The 22,289-nt window shown below is 44.8% G+C and overlaps 1 protein-coding gene across 1 annotated transcript in view; it reads right to left on the reverse strand.

The window, feature by feature from the left end:
* Positions 1–623: 623 nt before the first annotated feature.
* Positions 624–22,289, reverse strand: part of LOC148481224 (erythropoietin-like) — a 72,954-nt gene continuing 51,288 nt past the window's right edge. The window contains exons 2-5 of the mRNA XM_088453800.1: positions 12,100–12,218; positions 5,581–5,655; positions 3,947–4,111; positions 624–908 (exon numbers count right to left, since the gene is read on the reverse strand). Coding sequence (XP_088309926.1) covers positions 765–908; positions 3,947–4,111; positions 5,581–5,655; positions 12,100–12,218 — 503 coding nt within the window. The 3' untranslated portion in view covers positions 624–764. The remainder of the gene's footprint in view (positions 909–3,946; positions 4,112–5,580; positions 5,656–12,099; positions 12,219–22,289) is intronic.

A 22,289-nucleotide genomic window follows, 5' to 3' on the forward strand; every position in this document is an offset into this window, starting at 1 on the left:
ATCAGCCCCATAGTGCCTTGTCATATCCTGTAATAGTTACTATCCATCACTAATTGCTCCCCTGACTGGTGTCAGGCCTGGTCAGGTGTAGGGGGAGGGGAAGGACCATATAAAGATAGGGATAATTGCACTGTGTATTGTGGATATATCTTGCGGTCCTGTAGCCAGTTTGTCTGCCGGCTGGTCCAGGGCTCAGATCGCTGCCTCTGATAGGATTGTTTCTGTCTGTTTACTGGGAAGTGGTGTAATATCGATAGGAGACATCTCATCAGCAGGAAGACAGTGACTGGCCGACCGGCTGGGAATTCTCTCCCAAGACGTCATATTGTCCTTTCCCCGGCTTTTCCTTTCATGCTAAACTGACACCGTTGTAAACAAGACAAATGACCAAGCACATAGCAGCAGCTCCATCCCGGCAGGTTGTCTCTGCGCTTATTCCAGCCCGTGCGCTGTACAGGTGCGAAACGCCATATCCTGCCCACGCTATCCCCCCCCCCCCCAGGATCCAAAAACACTGCCAAACACCAGAAAATATATTTATTTGACCTAAAAAGATAAATACATAGAAATCTTTACATTTTTTTAACTTAATATCAAATATAAACTATCTTGATAGCGTTTTGACCTCTTTTTTTTTTGACCATTAATGAGACACAAGCATGGAAAAGAGCAGAATTGTCCATGGGATGAGACAGGTGCAGCTAAATCTCAGTCTCTGCTGCGTGGAGTGGCGTAACGGTAACATTGACTGGGCCGCGGTCGCATCATCTGCGCTGGGCCCTCTTACATCCGGACATCAGAATAGTTCTGTATTTCCCTTGTAAAAAGTTCCTGTAAACAGTGTAGAGTTGTTGGGAAGTGTGCACAGCGAGCGTCCGGGCTTCTGTCTGTGATATGTGTGCTCCATCCTAGAGGAGGAGGGGAAGGAAGAGACGTTACACACAGTGCGGCGGTATATATAGAATCCCATGCGGAAACACGACCCTTCAAACACAGATCATATTGTAGTTGTGCACTATAAATAGGATGTACGGGGGTGAAGCTGTGTCCTCTATAATGTTCCTCTGCTACACATGGGAAGGAGGCTTCATGCATTGGGTCTCAGAGTCGGAACATACAGTATAACATTCACATATGCAGTATAACATATACATTGCGTGTATTCGGCCTCATTGAATATTATGTTTTATGTCGGCACCCACAGTCGCCCATTTGCTACCTATGGTTCTCCTGTAGCCAGTAAAGGTCCCAGTATATCCTCCTGTCATACATGTTTATCATGTTATTCCCCAAAGCTTATTACGCTTCCCTTCCCCACTGATGCCCGGTCCCTGGAACTGCGCATGTTACCTGCAAGATTATTACTGAGTGTCTCTGACTTCTACAAGGGTTTACAGGTGCCCCCATTGCCCCCCGCTGGGGAATACAGGTGCCTCTGTTGCTTCCATAAGGATATACAGATACCCCCGTTGCCCCTACAAAGGTATACATGTGCCCACAAGGAAATACATTGAAACTACAGGTTCCAGTCAATAGATCTACATTACAAGGTCGACAGTGTCTAAGTAGACACCAACTGGTAGACAGACAACAGGTTGACAGGTACAAAAAGTCGACACACAAAAGGTCAACATGGATCAAGATCGACAGGTACATAATGACAACACGGTCAAAAGGTCGACATTAGAATGGTCGACACAAAAATGGGCAAAACATTTTAAAGGTTATATTTTTAGGGTTAGGCACTTACCCTGATGGTTAGGTTTAGGCACCAGGTGGGATGGTTAGGGTTAGGCACTTACCGGAGAGTTAGGGTTAGGCACTAGGAGGGACAATTAGGGTTAGGCCCTTACCGGAGGGTTAGGGTTAGGCACCAGGAGGGACAGTTAGGGACTTACTGGAGGGATAGGGTTAGGCACTAGGTGGGCTGATTAGGGTAAGGCGCCAGAAGGAATGGTTAGGCACCAGGAGGGATGGTTAGGGTTAGGCACCTACCGGAGGGTTAGGGTTAGGCACCAGGAGGGACGGGTAGGGTTAGGCACCAGGAGGGTTAGGCACTTACTGGAGGTTAAGGGTTAGGCAGTTACCGGATGGTTAGGGTCATGTACTAGGAGGGATGGTTAGTGTTAGGCACTTAACCCGATGGATAGGGTTAGGTACCAGTAGGGCTTAGGCACCAAGGGGATGGTTAGGGTGAAGATTTGGGTTAGAAAAAAAATCACGTAAACCATTTTTGTGTCAACAATTCCAACGTTGACCTTTTGACCATGTCAACTTTTTGTACCTTTTGATCTTCATCCATATCGACATTTTGTGTGTCGACCTTTTGTACCTGTCAACCTATTGCCTGCCTGTCTATCTAATTACTGTAGATCTTTAAATCCTCACCCGAACCTACAAGGGTATACGGGTGGCCCCATCACCCCCACAATGTATCATCCATGATGGATAGTCAGTTGAAAGACCTGGCAGAGGTGGAGGCTCAGATTGGTTTCTATCTTACTATCCTATTCATTACTAAAGACACGCCACTGGGAAGAGCCAACCTCTCCAGTAGTACTTGCTCCATTTTTGCTGCTCTACCTTCTGTATAGAAAGCCAGTGCCACGTGTTTCTGTACCACATGCAGAGAGGGTTTATAGATAAAGTAATGATCTAATGAACCAATATATCTATTTTTCTAAAAGCACCTATAGAACCAGCAATCCTAATGAAAACACAAATAAAATATTTCTTTGTATATCGGTACCAGTGCTTAGGGCAGTGTTCGCCAACGTTAATTGAGGTGTGAGCTACTTTAGTAAAATGAAACCTCCTGAGCTACTAAAATTGTAGAAAAAAAATCTGGGTAATAACCGAACAATTGACGGTAATTTAATGAGAAGGAAAAAAAAATGTTTCATAGAAAATAACAATGCATTTAATCATTACGGTGATATTGTTGTAGTCTGTAAATAAAACATAAGCACAGGCTCATTTCACTGTTAATTACTGGCTCCAAAGAGGTACGTGCAGTAGAGGAGCAAACGATATAGGCAGGGCTGCTGTGTGATGTTCTGTCAGGGCTGGACGGGAGTCACCTGCTCCGTCGTAGCGTAGACGCCATGGGTGGAACCACAGGGAAGCAGGTCAGGTGATTCATGTAGAGGCTGCGGAAATCACCTGACGTGCTTCCCTTTGGCTCCTACCATGACGTCGATGCCACGGGGAGCACACGTCAGAGGTCACTTCCTCCTAGTTGACGCGACAGTACTGCAGCTGGGCGAGCTACCAAAATTAAGACTGCTAGCTACCAACAGGTTGGAGACCACTGGCTTAGGGTATTCGATTTCCCCTTCCCCTTGCCTTAAGTTGGGTACACACCTGATAGATATACCTGCAGACTGTGCACAACATATGTTCTGTATACAGTCTGCACGGTCCATCGTGGCTGACGTCACCACTGGGTGGACATTTACATGCGCCCATCCAGTTGAGCTGTCAATCACCGCCGTCCCATGCAGCAAGTGTACGGTTGGTCGGCTGACCGTCCGTACACACAGCACGATGCCCCTTTACATTTGCAAATATATTGGGCATCGGCTGTGCAGCACTTCCGACACGATATGTCTGTGAGCGACGTACTTCACGGACCTATCGCTGGTACACAATGGCCGACGCACAGACGATATATCGGCCGTTCAATTGAATGGGCGATATGTCGGCCAGTGTGTACCCAGCATATCAGTACCCACACCCACTTTCCCCGCCAGCAGCTAGAAATGCTCATTCCGCTACCACATGTATCAAGTGTTGCCCACATCCCTTAGATTGCAAGCTCATTGGGGCAGGACCATCTTGCTTCGTGTCACTTATTTGTACCATGTTCTCCCCGGTGTACAGCACGGACAACGGATAATAAAATATTTCTGCACATCATTGTATGCGCCAGCGAGCGCCAACTCACCCTTGTTTTGAACCTCTCCAGGAAGTTTTTCAGTGTCCGCATGGTGCTGGAGAACTTGTCTGACGCCCATTCCAGTCTGCACTGTGAGAGTAACTTCGCTACCTTGGGCCCAGATGCGAGGAGCAGGGCGAGTCCTTGCTGAACCTCATCTTCCTGCTGAGACGTCTGCGGGGGAATGAGACGTGGTTCCTTTTAGTTCAGTCCCATTATTTGTATGTAACTTTATGTGCAGTATAGAGATTCCCTTTGTAGCAGTGCTGAGAGTCCGGCAGATTAGATGAGCAATGTGAGATGTCAGTACAAAGAGATTATAAAAGAACAGAGTTCTGCCCCTTAGGTGCAATATTAAACATTATTTTTATCCTTATTATTTATTAACCATAGAAATGAGACAACAATTTGCAGAGAATAGATGATTATCACTCAGCGGAGCCTACAGATGTCTGGGTAGAGAGCGAGGCATTGTTACGTAACTCCTTGTTTTTACTAAGATTCCTATAGAAAGCTGCTGGTGCCTGTCTGCTGGTCTTTGATGTGGTGACGTCCAATGCCTTCCTGTCCCCATGTCACTGTCATCAGGGGAAGTGACGCCATCGTGGTAATTAGCCCCATCCGATCGCCACCTCCAGCTGCTTTTCTTACGTAAAGGTCTCTATTCATGCCAAACAGCCTTACCCGCTATCCTGGCCCTTATTATGGGGAGGGCACTTACAGCCGGTTTTTCCCCTCACTGTGTCTTTAACCTGAAGAGTCCTCGATCTTATCATTTCTATGTCACAAAAGGATCACTATTATGCAAAAGCTATCGCCGCTAAAGATTATCCAGTAACAGAGTATATACAGTATGTGTATACAGATGCCTTATACCCAGCATTTATACATCATACTGCTAGATGGCGGCAATTGGCCAATGGTTTGGTGCACATGACACTGATGTTATCTGTAGGTCATGGTCTTCTCTGTAACCACATCTGAACAAAATGGAGCATCTATGGACTAGTTTGGGGCGACCCCACTATCTCCTAGGTGCCAGTGGAGGGATTTCCTCCTGGAAGTTCTGTATCCCTCCTGCACAGTTTTAGACCATACAGCCTGCGCTGACTCCATGGGGCACCTCAGGGGCATGCGGTCAGGATGCCGATGGTCTAATTCCGGCAAGGGTCTAATGACAGGCACTGAAATCCAGACGCCTGTCATTTTACCTATGCCGGGAGCCTGGCGCCCAGCATCCCAATTGAAGGTAAGCCGGGCGCGGACAGCCACGGAGGGGAGGGTCAGGTTAGCGGCTCCCTGGGGGGACTTAGGGTTAGGCAGCCTCCTGGGAGGGTTAGGGTTAGGCTAGGGGGAGGGGGGGTTAGGGTTAGGTACCCCCGGGTGGGAGGTTAGGGTTAGGTTGCGGGGAAGGGGGGATTAGGTATGGGCACTTAGAGGGGGGTTAGGGTTAGGCACCGCTAAGGGAGGGTTAGGGGGGGGAGAAAGGTTAGCGATACTTACCTTAATTAACGATTGGGATTCCAACTGTATGTGCCTCCGACCACAATATGTCTTACGGTCATGTCCCCATTGCACAATCATCTCTAGTTAAGCGTTCTAAAATGGTTACAGAGCGTTGGTTATATAACGGCGTCTCATACCTGTAGCTTGCGCCATTCCGCGTTCATACTCGGCTCCGGTACAGTTACGTCTTCGTCGAAGTCACACGGAACGTTCTATATAGGAGAATAAGGATGAGCCTATAACAATGAATTGAAAGCGGCGTAATATGATATCTATTCTGTATATCTACTGAATGTACCTATCTCTATAGGTGCATACACACGTAACGATTATTTGAACGATTTAACTATAACGACGTCGTTATCGTTCAATCGTTCAAATAATCATTACTTGTGAAAAAATCATTCAGTTTCTGAGTTATAACGATGAACAATTATCGTTCATGCGCGTTCACGTTTGTAGTTCATTCTGCCTGACCAACTGAACGATTTTCATTAAGGGAAGTTACAAAGATCGTTTGTAGTTCAAAAAATCGTTCATTACACTTTAAAAAAACCTGACAGATAATAAAATCGTTCATAAAATTGTTGGTAACAAAATCGTTGTGTGTGTATGCATCTTATAGGATCACTCTTATAATGAATGGGTGTTAGTACTTGTGCTGTGGGGGTTATTGCAGAAATAAACAGCTTGGGCTGGGTCTATAGGATTAGTCCTATAATGAATGGGTATTAGTACTTGTGCTGTGGGGGTTATTGCAGAAATAATCAGCTTGGATTGGGTCTATGGGATCACTCTTATAATGAATGGGTATTAGTATGGGGGTTACTGCAGAAATAATCAACTTGAACTGGGTCTATAGGATTAGTCCTATAATGAATGGGTATTAATACTTGTGCTGTGGGGGTTATTGCAGAAATAAACAGCTTGGGCTGGGTCTATAGGATTAGTCCTATAATGAATGGGTATTAGTACTTGTGCTGTGGGGGTTATTGCAGAAATAATCAGCTTGGATTGGGTCTATGGGATCACTCTTATAATGAATGGGTATTAGTACTTGTGCTGTGGGGGTTATTGCAGAAATAAACAGCTTGGGCTGGGTCTATAGGATTAGTCCTATAATGAATGGGTATTAATACTTGTGCTGTGGGGGTTATTGCAGAAATAAACAGCTTGGGCTGGGTCTATAGGATTAGTCCTATAATGAATGGGTATTAGTACTTGTGCTGTGGGGGTTATTGCAGAAATAATCAGCTTGGATTGGGTCTATGGGATCACTCTTATAATGAATGGGTATTAGTACTTGTGCTATGGGGGTTACTGCAGAAATAATCAACTTGAACTGGGTCTATAGGATCACTCTTATAATGAATGGGTATTAGTACTTGTGCTGTGGGGGTTATTGCAGAAATAAACAGCTTTGACTGGATCTATAGGATCAGTCTTATAATGAATGGGTATTAGTACTTGTGCTGCAGAGGGTATTGCAGAAATAAACAGCTTGGACTGGGTCTATAAGATTCCCTCTTATAATGAATGGGTATTAGTACTTGTGCTGTGGGGTTACTACAGTAATAAACAGCTTGGACTATGTCTATAAGATTCCCTCTTATAATGAATGGGTATTAGTACTTGTGCTGTGGGGGTTATTGCAGAAATAAACAGCTTGGACTGGATCTATAGGATCACTCTTATAATGAATGGGTATTAGTACTTGTGCTGTGGGAGATACTGCAGAAATAAACAGCTTGGACTGGATCTATAGGATCAGTCTTATAATGAATGGGTATTAGTACTTGTGCTGTGGGGGTTATTGCAGAAATAAACAGCTTGGACTGGGTCTATAAGATTCCCTCTTATAATGAATGGGTATTAGTACTTGTGCTGTGGGGTTACTACAGTAATAAACTGCTTGGACTATGTCTATAAGCTTCCCTCTTATAATGAATGGGTATTAGTACTTGTGCTGTGGGGTTACTGCAGTAATAAACAGCTTGGACTGGTTATTGGTCTCAGGATGCGTTACTGTTGGCATGACACAGGATGAAGACTTTTGGAGGATGGCCTGGTGTCAAGTAGGGCAGCACAGAAGCCACTTCTCTCCAGGAAAAACTTCACGGACAGACTGATATTCTGCAAAAGGTACAGGGATTGGACTGCTGAGGACTGGGGTAAAGCTATTTTCTCTGATGAATCCCCTTTCAGATTGTTTGGGGCATCTGGAAGGTATACAATCGGGAAGCCGGCTGCTGGAATCCCGGCAGCCGGCTGCCCGACTGCTTTATCCCTCCGTGGGAAAAATGGCCGGCGTCTATATCTAGACTCCACTCATTACCCCGATGCCAGGAGACAGGCGCCCGGCATCCCGATCGAGCGGATGCCAGGCGCCGCGAGCGAACAGACGCGGGGGGGGAGAGGGTTAGGTTTAGGGTTACCCCGCCTGGGAGGGTTAGGGTTAGGCTAGGGGGAGGGAGGGAGGGAGGGTTAGGCACCCCCGGGGGACTTAGGTTTAGGCAGCGGGGAAGGGGGAGGTTAGGGTTAGGCACTTAGAGGGGGGATTAGGTTAGGCACAGGGCGGAGGTTAGGGTTAGGCACCCCTAAGGAGTGTTAGGGTTAGGGGGGTTGGGTTAGATTAGGTCATACTTACCTCACCACAATCGGGATTTCCAGCGCTGTCGGGCTTCTGCTACCGGGCTCTGCTGTTTAGTCGGGCTGCCGCTGCCGGGACTCGAACTCCCGGCCATGCGGCAGCCGGCATATCATACCGATTCCGTCTGGAAAACCGCTTGTCCGGAGAAGGAAAGACGAACGCTGCCATCCGTCCTGTGTCACGCCAACAGTAAAGCATCCTGAGACCATTCATGTGTTGGGTTACTTCTCAGCCAAGGGAGTGGGATCACTCATAATTTTGCCAAAGAACACAGCCATGAATAAAGAATGGTACCAAAACCTCCTCCAAGAGCAACTTCTCCCAACCATCCAAGAACAGTTTGGTGATGAACAATGACTTTTCCAGCATGATGGAGCACCTTGCCATAAGGCAAAAGTGATAACTAAGTGGCTCGGGGAACAAAACAATGAAATTTAGGGTCCATGGCCAGGAAACACCCCTGACCTTAATCCCATTGAGACCTTGTGGTCAGTCCTGAAGAGGCAGGTGCACAAACAAAACCCCACAAATTCTGGCAAACTCCAAGCATTGATTAGGCAAGAATGGGCGGCCATCAGTCAGTATGTGGCCCAGAAGGTGAGTGACCACATACCAGGGCAAATTGCAGAGGTCTTGAAAAAGAAGGGTCAACACTGCAAATATTCACTCTCTGGATAAACTTAATGTAATTGTCAATAAAAGCCTCTGACACTTATGTAATCCTGTAATATTACCTCAGTATACCATAGTAACATCTGACACTTATGTAATGCTGTAATGTTACCTCAGTATACCATGGTAACATCTGACACTTATGTAATGCTGTATTGTTACCTCAGTATACCATAGTAACATCTGACACTTATGTAATGCTGTAATGTTACCTCAGTATACCATAGTAACATCTGACACTTATGTAATGCTGTAATGTTACCTCAGTATACCATAGTAACATCTGACACTTATGTAATGCTGTAATTTTACCTCAGTATACCATAGTAACATCTGACACTTATGTCATGCTGTAATATTACCTCAGTATACCATAGTAACATCTGACACTTATGTAATGCTGTAATGTTACATCAGTATACCATAGTAACATCTGACACATATGTAATGCTGTAAAGTTACCTCAGTATACCATAGTAACATCTGACACTTATGTAATGCTGTAATGTTACCTCAGCATACCATAGTAACAACTGACACTTATGTAATGCTGTAATGTTACCTTAGTATACCATAGTAACATCTGACACATATGTAATGTTACCTCAGTATACCATAGTAACATCTGACACTTATGTCATGCTGTAATGTTACCTCAGTATACCATAGTAACATCTGACACTTATGTCATGCTGTAACGTTGCCTCAGTATACCATAGTAACATCTGACACTTATGTAATGCTGTAATGTTACCTCAGTATACCATAGTAACATCTGACACTTATGTAATGCTGTAATATTACCTCAGTATACCATAGTAACATCTGACACTTATGTAATGCTGTAATGTTACCTCAGTATACCATAGTAACATCTGACACTTATGTCATGCTGTAATGTTACCTCAGTATACCATAGTAACATCTGACACTTATGTCATGCTGTAATGTTACCTCAGTATACCATAGTAACATCTGACACTTATGTCATGCTGTAATGTTACCTCAGTATACCATAGTAACATCTGACACTTATGTCATGCTGTAATGTTACCTCAGTATACCATAGTAACATCTGACACTTATGTCATGCTGTAATGTTACCTCAGTATACCATAGTAACATCTGACACTTATGTCATGCTGTAATGTTACCTCAGTATACCATAGTAACATCTGACACTTATGTCATGCTGTAATGTTACCTCAGTATACCATAGTAACATCTGACACTTATGTCATGCTGTAATGTTACCTCAGTATACCATAGTAACATCTGACACTTATGTCATGCTGTAATGTTACCTCAGTATACCATAGTAACATCTGACACTTATGTAATGCTGTAATGTTACCTCAGTATACCATAGTAACATCTGACACTTATGTCATGCTGTAATGTTACCTCAGTATACCATAGCAACATCGAGTGATCTGCAGATGATGGTCATTCATACACACTGAACGACCATCATCTGCATGCTGCAGCAGGTCGGGCTGAACTGGGGGTGGGTAGGGGGCATGGCCTAATCGCGGAAGGCATGACCACGCCCAATTCGGGGGGGAAACTATATGCGACGCGGCGCTGGGGAGTGGGGCGCTGTGTACCCCTCAGCCCGGCACACAGCCAAAGGGGGGCGTGATCAGCGTGATCGCTCCCCCCTTTGTATAGGAGACTGCTCGGGCTCTGCTTTAGCAGCCTCGGACAGTCTCCCAGTGCAGCCCAGTACACAGCAGCATGTGCTGGGCTGCTGTGGATGGGGAGCTGTGCCCGACCCGGGTAAGTAGTTCCCGTTCGCGGCTCCCCCCCTCTCTGCACCCCTGTGTACAGGCGATTGGCTGATCGCCCGGACACACTTGCCGATGGACAGATATATCTGCAGTCACACGGCGAATGCGTCCCATTGGTCACCGCAGGGAAACACAGGACGAATTTGCATGCAAGAGCTGTGGATTTTCGTGGGCGTTCCCAGGAGGTAACGGGGGAGTGGTTAGCCAGATGCGGGTGTGTCGCAGGCGTGTCGCTGACACCGGCTGCATCTAAAGGCACAGTAGTGCTACCACAGGATGGCACCGAGGCGGATTAGCGCTGCTGCAAGTGGGCGTCTCAGTATGATCGGAATTGGCTGACACGCAGTTAGCTTTCATGCTGCGTAGGAAGACACAGTGGGTAATTTATACACACGTTTAAATGGTCACACACGCCTGTGTTTTACTTACCCACCCCACCCCCCCCAAACGCTGACCACAGTACATGTCACTCACTCTGCAAGTGGCTCCTCTGAATGAAAGCAATCGTATTGCCGAGATCGCACATGCGCAATAGCAAACAATCGCCCGTTCTGTGAAAATATCGCCTTGGCACCTGTCTCTAAATGATACCCTGCGTATTCTGTAACATCAGGTCGTGTTTTCTGCTATGGAAAACGCACCCATGATATCTCCGCCTGCTCTGTAGTTACAGGGAAATCCTATGCCCCATTATCTGTAAGTGCGGCCTGGCCTCCCGCAGAGGAGATGCTTCCCTAAGATGTCCTCCACACAGCAGATTAAAATTCCGTCGTATTCGATCTATGACATCTGATATCACTGTGGGTGCAATGAGCCAAAGAGCTTTCACTAATGGGGTTGCGCTAGATTGTAATACTGGAGCAACTATGGCCGACTTCTGTGCAATACTGCATCAGCCACATTGAGTCGCACGCAGCAGCGTCTGTTAGCGGTCGCCCATCTCCGAATGTAAATGGACTGAGACGCCCACTTTTAGCGCCCATGCATGTTGCATAACCGATCGGTGCGTCTATATACACCACCATCAGTCGCACCACTTGCACAAGCCCTATCGCAGCCCTTTTTTGCGCAATTGTAATAAATCCCTCATCTACGCGAACATCAGCGTTGTGTGCGGGTTGTGTGCGGATTGTGTGCGGATTGTGTGTGCCGGTTGTGTACGGATTGTGTGCCGGTTGTGTGCGGGTCTGAATGAAGCCCAGCGGGTGGGCACCTATTGTTATAAAATGTATACTTTATAATCCTCCCTGTACCTGAGCACAGACTGTATCTGACAGTGAGAATAATGCTGACGGCTTGTTTTGGCCGTGTCTGAGGGCGGCCTGGCGTCCCGGGTGTGTGCGCTATACACAGCCTCCTGCAATGCAAACATTTCCAGCACAAGGACTTTGAAGATGTGACCTACATACAATATTTATACAACCTCTGACATAGCCCTACGTTATAGCAGCTGGCGTTCCTCCATATAGTGCCCTGTAACGCCCTGTAACGCCTCTCTATAGTTACTCCTATACAGTATGAACATCACTATTTCCAGCACTCACCATCAGTTTATCCTGTTCGATGGTAACTCGGATTAGAGGGTCCACAAAACTGCAGGTTGTCGGGGCAGAAGTAAGAAGCTTCACATTAACAAGCAACATTTGTAGCAGGATAAGTAAACCTGTAACATATAACACAGAGAAACAACGTTACTTCTAATCATGTGTGACATGTCATCATACATGTAAAGGACTGTCCATAAATGTCAGCGATAATCATAGGCGTGCGCAGGCACCTTCAGCACGTCCCCCTCCGCCGGGTCATGGACAACCCCGCTAATTTAATGCATTCTTTTATACTCTGAAGACGATGCATTAAATTAGCATCGAAACGTTGGCATCAAACCTGCATCTGACATTTTTGTATATACCTTAGTTACGTCGCATATTGTTACTTAATATATATACACACACATTGGTCTCCTTTTGCACTGAATAGTGTATTAACATTATAGATGGTCTATAATAGTGCACCCCTAACAGTGCATGTTTCCCGATCTCCTAGTTGGTGTACAAGTGTAGTCATTACTGGTGGTGGTTATTATTTCATTTGTGAGTCTGAGATCTTTAAAACATGCAGCTGTAGTAAAATATTATTATATACTGTAATTGTGGTCATTGGCCCTGATTCAGAGCCGGACGCTCTGACCAGAGCGCTCGCTCTGAATCAGGGCCCACCTCCATAAATATGGAGCGTCCTCCTGGACGCTCGTATAGCTGTGGGTCACCACCCACAGCCTATACGAGCGTGCAGGATGATGGTCGCGATGGTCTTGACCATCGCGACCATCGCCACTGCGAGCAGAAGCCTGCGGTTGAGTTTCTCAACCGCAAGGCCAGGAGTGATTTTCCTATACGAGCGTGCAGGATGATGGTCGCGATGGTCAAGACCATCGCGACCATCGCCACTGCGAGCAGAAGCCTGCGGTTGAGTTTCTCAACCGCAAGGCCAGGAGTGATTTTGGCTCTATCAGAGCCAAAATCACTCCCACTGACATCACTAGTGATGTCAGTGGGGCTGGCTTCTGATGGTAGGCGTTCCCTTGGGAACGCCTCCGTCTGGCAGGCACGCCCCCGGCACGCCCACCAAAGGGGGCATGCTGTCAATCAACATCGACAGCACGCCCCCTTTGATCAGACACAACGAGCGAAGGAAAGTCCTTTGCTCGTCGTGTCTCGCGCATGCGCACGACGGAGCTCCCTCCGTCGTGCGCATGCGCAGTGCACACCATCGACCCACTTGCGAGCGGACAGCCGCTCGCGAGTGGGTCTGAATCAGGCCCATTGTGTGGGCTGGGGAGGGGGGTTTACAGGCAACCGGAAACCCCCCTATGTTAGCCTATGGCTACTAGACAAGTGGATGTGAATGAGTACAGGGATTAAAGTTGAGTGTGCGTGTGAGTGTGAGTGTGAATGTATGTTAATAAAATGATACTTTCAAGGTGTGTGTTCTGTGTTTATTTTAATATTTGCTTTGCAGGTGATCTAGAGGTACCAGTGGGCCCTTAATGACTCGCATGCTGGTACCTGTGGTTCTTCAACTATCAGCATGTGAGGGAGGATGGCTGGGACCTCTAGTTCCCCCAGTAAAACACAATATAAATCCTATTTTGTTTTTACACAATTAATTACTGCCAATGGGTGCCGGGGATAGCTTCGGGCTATCAGTGTAGGCCTGAGGTGCCCTGGAGATAGGGAACCCCTTTATTTGGGGTCCCCACCTCCCCAGGGATTTCCTGGTGAAAGGGTGCCCCGGCTGTGGCATTACACCCCCGCTAGAAAGAGTCTGGTGCTGGTTATGGAAAATACAGCGGACCCCTGCTCATTTTGTACCCGGTATTTCCAGAACCAGGACTGGTTCACTAAGCCCAGTGCTGGTTGATGAAAATACAGGGGAACCGTATGGTGTTTTTTTTTTTTTCCATGGTGTTTTCACAACCAGGACAGGTTCTACAGAGCCTGGTACTGGTTCTTAAAATACAGGGTAACCCTACGCATTTTTTCCCCTGTATTTTAAGAACCAGGACAGGCTCTACAGAGCCCAGGGCTGGTTATGCTTGTGGGACGCAGGGGGGAGGCCACATGTTGTTGTTTTTTTTATTTAACCATTTATTTGCTTTTACAAAGACAAAAGCCTTAACGGATCATACTGGTTTCTGCCTAACAGGCACCTGCTCAGGCTAGGCTCGCTAGGCTGAAACAGGTCTATTATTTCCCGTGTTTTGCCGCACACATCTTGTGCGTCTTTACAACTCCGACCCTTTTACATAGGGCGAGTTATACGATCACAATGGCAAAATATCTGTACGCATGTATTGCCATTGCGAGTTGTGGAAATGCCAGAAACATGTACTCACATTCCATTACATTGTCCGAGTTCTAGAAATGTGAGAGTTTACTACTAAACTTAGAAATTTTTAGAACTTGGACCCTATTACATTGCGTCCTTGGTATTTGGTTGGTTCTATTAGCTCCAAATGTATTCTGCAGTAGGACAATGACACCAAACATACAGCCAATGTCATTATGAACTATCTTCAGCGTAAAGAAGAACAAGGAGTCCTGGAAGTGATGATATGGCCCCACAGAGCCCTGATCTCACCATCACCGAGTCTGTCTGGGATTACATGAAGAGACAGAAGGATGTGAGCCAGCTACATCCACAGATCTGGGGTTAGTTCTCCAAGATGTTTGGAACAACCTCCCTGCCAAGTTCCTCAAGAAACTGTGTGCAAGTGTACCTAGAAAAATTGATGCTGTTTTGAAGGCAAAGGGTGGTCACACCAAACATTGATTGGTTTTAGATTTCTCTTCTGTTCATTCACTTTACATTTTGTTAATTGATAATAATAAACTATTAACACTTCTGTATATGAAAGCATTCTTATACACACAGTCAGATTTTCCTTCAGATTTGTACAATAACGATTTTAAAAATCGTTCATATCTAAAAGAAAACCTGACATATATCCCTGCAACGATGAACGACGCGCGTTCCCGTTTGTCAGATAACGATATCTGACATCTGATGTGTTTGCAGTCAGATTTGGTCGATTTTCATTCATTTTAGTACTGTCTGAAATCGTTCATAGGCCCTCATTCAGAGCCGTACGCTCTGAGCAGAGCGCACGCTCTGAATGAGGGCCGCCCTCCATAAACATGGAGCGTCCTCCTGGACGCTCGTATAGCTGTGGGTCACCACCCACAGCCTATACGAGCGTGCAGTTTGATGACCGCGATGGTCATGACCATCGCAACCATCGAAACTGCGAGCCGGAGCCTGCGGTTGAGGTTTTCAACCGCAAGCCCCGGAGTGATTTTGGCTCTATCAGAGCCAAAATCACTCCCACTGATATCACTAGTGATGTCAGTGGGCCGGCTTCTGACGGGAGGCGTTCCCATGGGAACGCCCCCGTCAGGGAGGCACGCCCCCGGCACGCCCACCAAAGGGGGCGTGCTGTCAATCAACATCGACAGCACGCCCCCTTTGATCAGACACAACGAGCGAAGGACTTTCCTTCGCTCGTCGCGTCTGGCGCATGCGCACGACGGAGCTCCCTCCGTCGTGCACATGCTCAGTGCAGACCATCGACCCACTTGCGAGCGGACAGCCGCTTGCGAGTGGATCTGAATCAGGGCCATAGTTCATAGTTCATGAAATCGTTGGTAAAATCGTTCAAATCATTCGTCGTCTATCGTTTGTAGTTCATCGTTCGGCTGACAGATCTGACCGTGTGTATGCACCATTACTTTGCGACATTGTTGTTTACATGCCTGCCTAAAACCTTTGCGCAGTCCTGTACATCTCCTGCATAACGCCGCTGTAAGAATGTCACGTACGTGATGCCGTGTGTCTGTGATCATTGCCATGACCGCTCCAGCATTTGGCCATGGTTTGTTTAACCCTTAATATCAGTAACCTGCAGTTGAATCACGTTTCTGCCTAGAAATCTGAGAGTTCAGAGTTTCCTGGATGGAAATAAGACAACAAAACCTTATGACCTCTGCATCTCCATAGAGGCGCAAACCTGTGCCAAATGGTAGAGAGGGCCGGGGGCGTAAGTACAGGAGACAATGTAAGACACACTGAACTCCTCCATCGCTCCAAGTCCTGCTTTATACTGTATGCCCCAGAGCAGGAATAAGCAGGGACTGCGCAGACCCATCGCAGAATGAATGATGGGAAGTGCCGTTGGTGGGTCGTGACGGGGAGGTGGTCGGGCAAACGCGGGCGTGCCAGTGCGTTCGGACGCCGTTGCAGGGGCGTGCATAAATTATTCACTGCAATGCCCTCCACAGTCCGAGTACACATAGCGTGCGTGGTTGTTAGCAATTTCTGAGTAAGATCAGTGTAAGGTAAGTGCACGTGTGCGTGAGGCTGCGATGGTACTCGATTGTACCGATGGTTTTGCAGTCTTGCTAAACATTAAGGATGTGTGTAAGGTAAAGTGGGTGTCCTTGTGTTATGCTGTGAGGCATTGTGATCGCAATGGATTAGTATACTATCGCATTTGAACTGTGTACATAATCGCTATTGGATATGCAGTTGCGTACGGTAATTAATTAGCCCCACTATCCTACCTGTGTATATAACACTATATTACATTATTATATTGTGTACACATGGGGTAATGTGACTATTACTAACACTGTCCAGACACTCTCCTCTCTGTGTATATAACACTTCATTACATTATTATATTGTGTACACATGGGGTAATGTGACTACTACTAACACTGTCCAGACACTGGGCCTCATTCAGACACACTCGCAAGCGGCTGTGCGCTCGCAAGTGGGTCGATGGTGTGCACTGCGCATGCGCACGACGGAGGGAGCTCCGTCGTGCGCATGCGCAAGACGCGACGAGCGAAGGACTTTCCTTCGCTTGTTGTGTCTGATCAAAGGGGGCGTGCTGTCGATGTTGATTGACAGCACGCCCCGTTTGGTGGGCGTGCCGGGGGCGTGCCTCCCAGACGGAGGCGTTCCCAAGGGAACGCCTACCGTCTGAAGCCGGCCCCACTGACTAGTGATGTCAGTGGGAGTGATTTTGGCTCGTTCGCTCCGAGCGATGTTTGCCCAACTGCGCATGCGTACGGATCGTTATACGCATGCGCGAACCAGTCAGTGCGGTCGAAATTCATGTGCTCGCAAAATAGCGAATGCCCGATAATTTGAGTGACAGAAAGAGGCGCATGTGGGTGGTAACAGGGGAAGGTGCTTGAAAACGGGGAGTGGAGATCCGAACGCAGGCGTGCTTAAAGGTCAAAACGGGCATTTTATGGGTGTGCATAATTAAAGCAGCAGCGTCATTGACCACGTCACTGGGTTATTTTAGTCAGAACTGCTCGCAAAATTGTGGTAGGAAAAACCAACCCCAAGAATAGCGAGCAGTTCATACCCTGGTCAATGTACTCGATTAATCTAATAAATAGCCGACATGACGTAGGATGCGAGCGGCCAGGGGGTGTATTTTTTAAAAAAACGACCGCAAGTTTGGTTCGCTCATTCAGACCTAGAGGCGTGAACAGACCGCAAAGAGCGAACGGTTGATTTGAATAGCCACCCCTATTTTCTGGACGAGCGAGCTCTAATTGCGTCCCAGCTCTGAATCAGGCCCACTATCCTCTCTGTGTATATAACACTTCATTACATTATTATATTGTGTACACATGGGGTAATGTGACTACTACTAACACTGTCCAGACACTATCCTCTCCGTGTATATAACACATCATTATATTATTATATTGTGTACACATGGGGTAATGTGACTACTACTAACACTGTCCAGACACTATCCTCTCTGTGTATATAACATTTCATTACATTATTATATTGTGTACACATGGGGTAATGTGACTACTACTAACACTGTCCAGACACTATCCTCTCTGTGTATATAACACTTCATTACATTATTATATTGTGTACACATGGGGTAATGTGACTACTACTAACACTGTCCAGACACTATCCTCTCTGTGTATATAACACATCATTACATTATTATATTGTGTACACATGGGGTAATGTGACTATTACTAACACTGTCCAGACACTATCGTCTCTGTGTATATAACACTTCATTACATTATTATATTGTGTACACTTGGGGTAATGTGACTACTACTAACACTGTCCAGACACTATCCTCTCTGTGTATATAACACCATTACATTATTATATTGTGTACACATGGAGTAATGTGCCTACTACTAACACTGTCCAGACACAATCCACTCTGTGAATATAACACATCATTACATTATTATATTGTGTACACATGGGGTAATGTGACTACTACTAACACTGTCCAGACACTATCCTCTCTGTGTATATAATACTTCATTACATTATTATATTGTATACACATGGGGTAATGTGACTACTACTAACACTGTCCAGACACTATCCTCTCCGTGTATATAACACATCATTATATTATTATATTGTGTACACATGGGGTAATGTGACTACTACTAACACTGTCCAGACACTATCCTCTCTGTGTATATAACATTTCATTATATTATTATATTGTGTACACAAGGGGTAATGTGACTACTACTAACACTGTCCAGACACTATCCTCTCTGTGTATATAACATTTCATTACATTATTATATTGTGTACACATGGGGTAATGTGACTACTACTAACACTGTCCAGACACTATCCTCTCTGTGTATATAACACTTCATTACATTATTATATTGTGTACACATGGGGTAATGTGACTACTACTAACACTGTCCAGACACTATCCTCTCTGTGTATATAACACATCATTACATTATTATATTGTGTACACATGGGGTAATGTGACTATTACTAACACTGTCCAGACACTATCCTCTCTGTGTATATAACACATCATTACATTATTATATTGTGTACACTTTGGGTAATGTGACTACTACTAACACCTTCCAGACACTATCCTATCTGTGTATATAACACTTCTTTACATTATTATATTGTGTACACATGGGGTAATGTGACTATTACTAACACTGTCCAGACACTATCCTCTCTGTGTATATAACACATCATTACATTATTATATTGTGTACACATGGGGTAATGTGACTATTACTAACACTGTCCAGACACTATCGTCTCTGTGTATATAACACTTCATTACATTATTATATTGTGTACACTTGGGGTAATGTGACTACTACTAACACTGTCCAGACACTATCCTCTCTGTGTATATAACACCATTACATTATTATATTGTGTACACATGGAGTAATGTGCCTACTACTAACACTGTCCAGACACAATCCACTCTGTGAATATAACACATCATTACATTATTATATTGTGTACACATGGGGTAATGTGACTACTACTAACACTGTCCAGACACTATCCTCTCTGTGTATATAACACTTCATTACATTATTATATTGTGTACACTTGGGGTAATGTGACTACTACTAACACTGTCCAGACACTATCCTCTCTGTGTATATAACACCATAACATTATTATATTGTGTACACATGTAGTAATGTGCCTACTACTAACACTGTCCAGACACAATCCACTCTGTGAATATAACACATCATTACATTATTATATTGTGTACACATGGGGTAATGTGACTACTACTAACACTGTCCAGACACTATCCTCTCTGTGTATATAATACTTCATTACATTATTATATTGTATACACATGGGGTAATGTGACTACTACTAACACTGTCCAGACACTATCCTCTCCGTGTATATAACACATCATTATATTATTATATTGTGTACACATGGGGTAATGTGACTACTACTAACACTGTCCAGACACTATCCTCTCTGTGTATATAACATTTCATTACATTATTATATTGTGTACACATGGGGTAATGTGACTACTACTAACACTGTCCAGACACTATCCTCTCCGTGTATATAACACATCATTACATTATTATATTGTGTACACATGGGGTAATGTGACTACTACTAACACTGTCCAGACACTATCCTCTCCGTGTATATAACACATCATTATATTATTATATTGTGTACACATGGGGTAATGTGACTACTACTAACACTGTCCAGACACTATCCTCTCTGTGTATATAACATTTCATTACATTATTATATTGTGTACACATGGGGTAATGTGACTACTACTAACACTGTCCAGACACTATCCTCTCTGTGTATATAACACTTCATTACATTATTATATTGTGTACACATGGGGTAATGTGACTACTACTAACACTGTCCAGACACTATCCTCTCTGTGTATATAACACATCATTATATTATTATATTGTGTACACATGGGGTAATGTGACTACTACTAACACTGTCCAGACACTATCCTCTCTGTGTATATAACATTTCATTACATTATTATATTGTGTACACATGGGGTAATGTGACTACTACTAACACTGTCCAGACACTATCCTCTCCGTGTATATAACACATCATTACATTATTATATTGTGTACACATGGGGTAATGTGACTACTACTAACACTGTCCAGACACTATCCTCTCCGTGTATATAACACATCATTATATTATTATATTGTGTACACATGGGGTAATGTGACTACTACTAACACTGTCCAGACACTATCCTCTCTGTGTATATAACATTTCATTACATTATTATATTGTATACACATGGGGTAATGTGACTACTACTAACACTGTCCAGACACTATCCTCTCTGTGTATATAACACTTCATTACATTATTATATTGTGTACACATGGGGTAATGTGACTACTACTAACACTGTCCAGACACTATCCTCTCTGTGTATATAACACTTCATTACATTATTATATTGTGTACACATGGGGTAATGTGACTACTACTAACACCTTCCAGACACTATCCTCTCTGTGTATATAACACTTCTTTACATTATTATATTGTGTACACATGGGGTAATGTGACATTACTGCTAACACTGTAGAGTCACATATCTATGCTATTGCGGAGTGCAGATGTAGTAATATACATTATACACACATGTATGCCTGCCCTACATCTGGTATAAATGCTACTGTGTTACTGCTGGGCAAAACTTGAGATGAATCTGACTGAACATTTGCATGTAAATGGGTTTTTCTTCCATGTGCCTTTTTCTTTCAATATTCAGAGAGTGAATGTGAATATGTCCAACCGTCTGAGCCCCACTAAGCATACATGCAGCACGTGCAAACAAAGTATTACCAACCAATCAGAAAATAGCCTTTATCTGTCTTCAGCAAGTTACAAATGAAAGCAAGTATAGGATTGGCTGCTGTGGTTTTACTGCAGATCTGAACCTTTGAGTACCGTTAGTGCATAACCCTCAATGTGTTGTGTTCTAATGAATCCACTTTGAGCAGGAAGGTGGGAATCTCTGTGTATGAAGGACACCCATTTGTCCCATTTAGTATTGATGTGTATAATATTTTGAATCATATTGTATAGTCATCAGTTGGACGGAGGCCAGATGGCGTCAGCCCAAGGGCACTTAATAAACGCAGTTCATAAATAGCCAGACTGCTATTTATAATCTTCAAGGACTTTACATCCTCTGGCGCGGTGCCTCCGGACTGGCGTAGACCTGATGTGCTGCCACTGTTTGAGCAGAGAACACAATCTATGTACGTTTGGCAGGAACGCAATATAAGGAATGACAGAAGTGACACATGAAGCATAATGGATAAATCTGCCACAAACCTCACAATGAGGATCTTAACACAAAGGTTTTGTTCAACTCTATACAGATCCACTAACTTAGGAGGGTTCTATACAATTGTGTAACCAGAAAAGTTTTGTCCGACTGTGGAAACGCAATTTGTGTGTTACTGCGTGAATGCTGCCAATTCCGTATAACCTGCGGGGACTTTATACATAAACACTGCATTCTATTTGGTGATACAGAACGTGCACATGTCAATGTTTGCTTCATTTAGTTACAGAACGAGGTTCTGATTTCCCAATGTCCGTACAGCCTCCTGTCTCCCTGATAAAGGGCCTGATTCAGAGCCGTTCGCTATTTGTGGTCGTTCGTTCAAAAACAAGGGGTGGCTATTCAAATGATCCGTTCGCAAATTGCAGTCTGTTCACACCTCTAAGTCTGAACGAGCGAGCAAAACATACGCTCGTTTATTTGATAAAAACGCCCCCTGGCCGCACGCACCATACGTCATGTCCGCTATTT

This window comes from Taudactylus pleione, unplaced genomic scaffold (assembly GCF_031769625.1).
Source record: "Taudactylus pleione unplaced genomic scaffold, aTauple2 ptg000589l, whole genome shotgun sequence".
Taxonomy (NCBI): domain Eukaryota; kingdom Metazoa; phylum Chordata; class Amphibia; order Anura; family Myobatrachidae; genus Taudactylus; species Taudactylus pleione.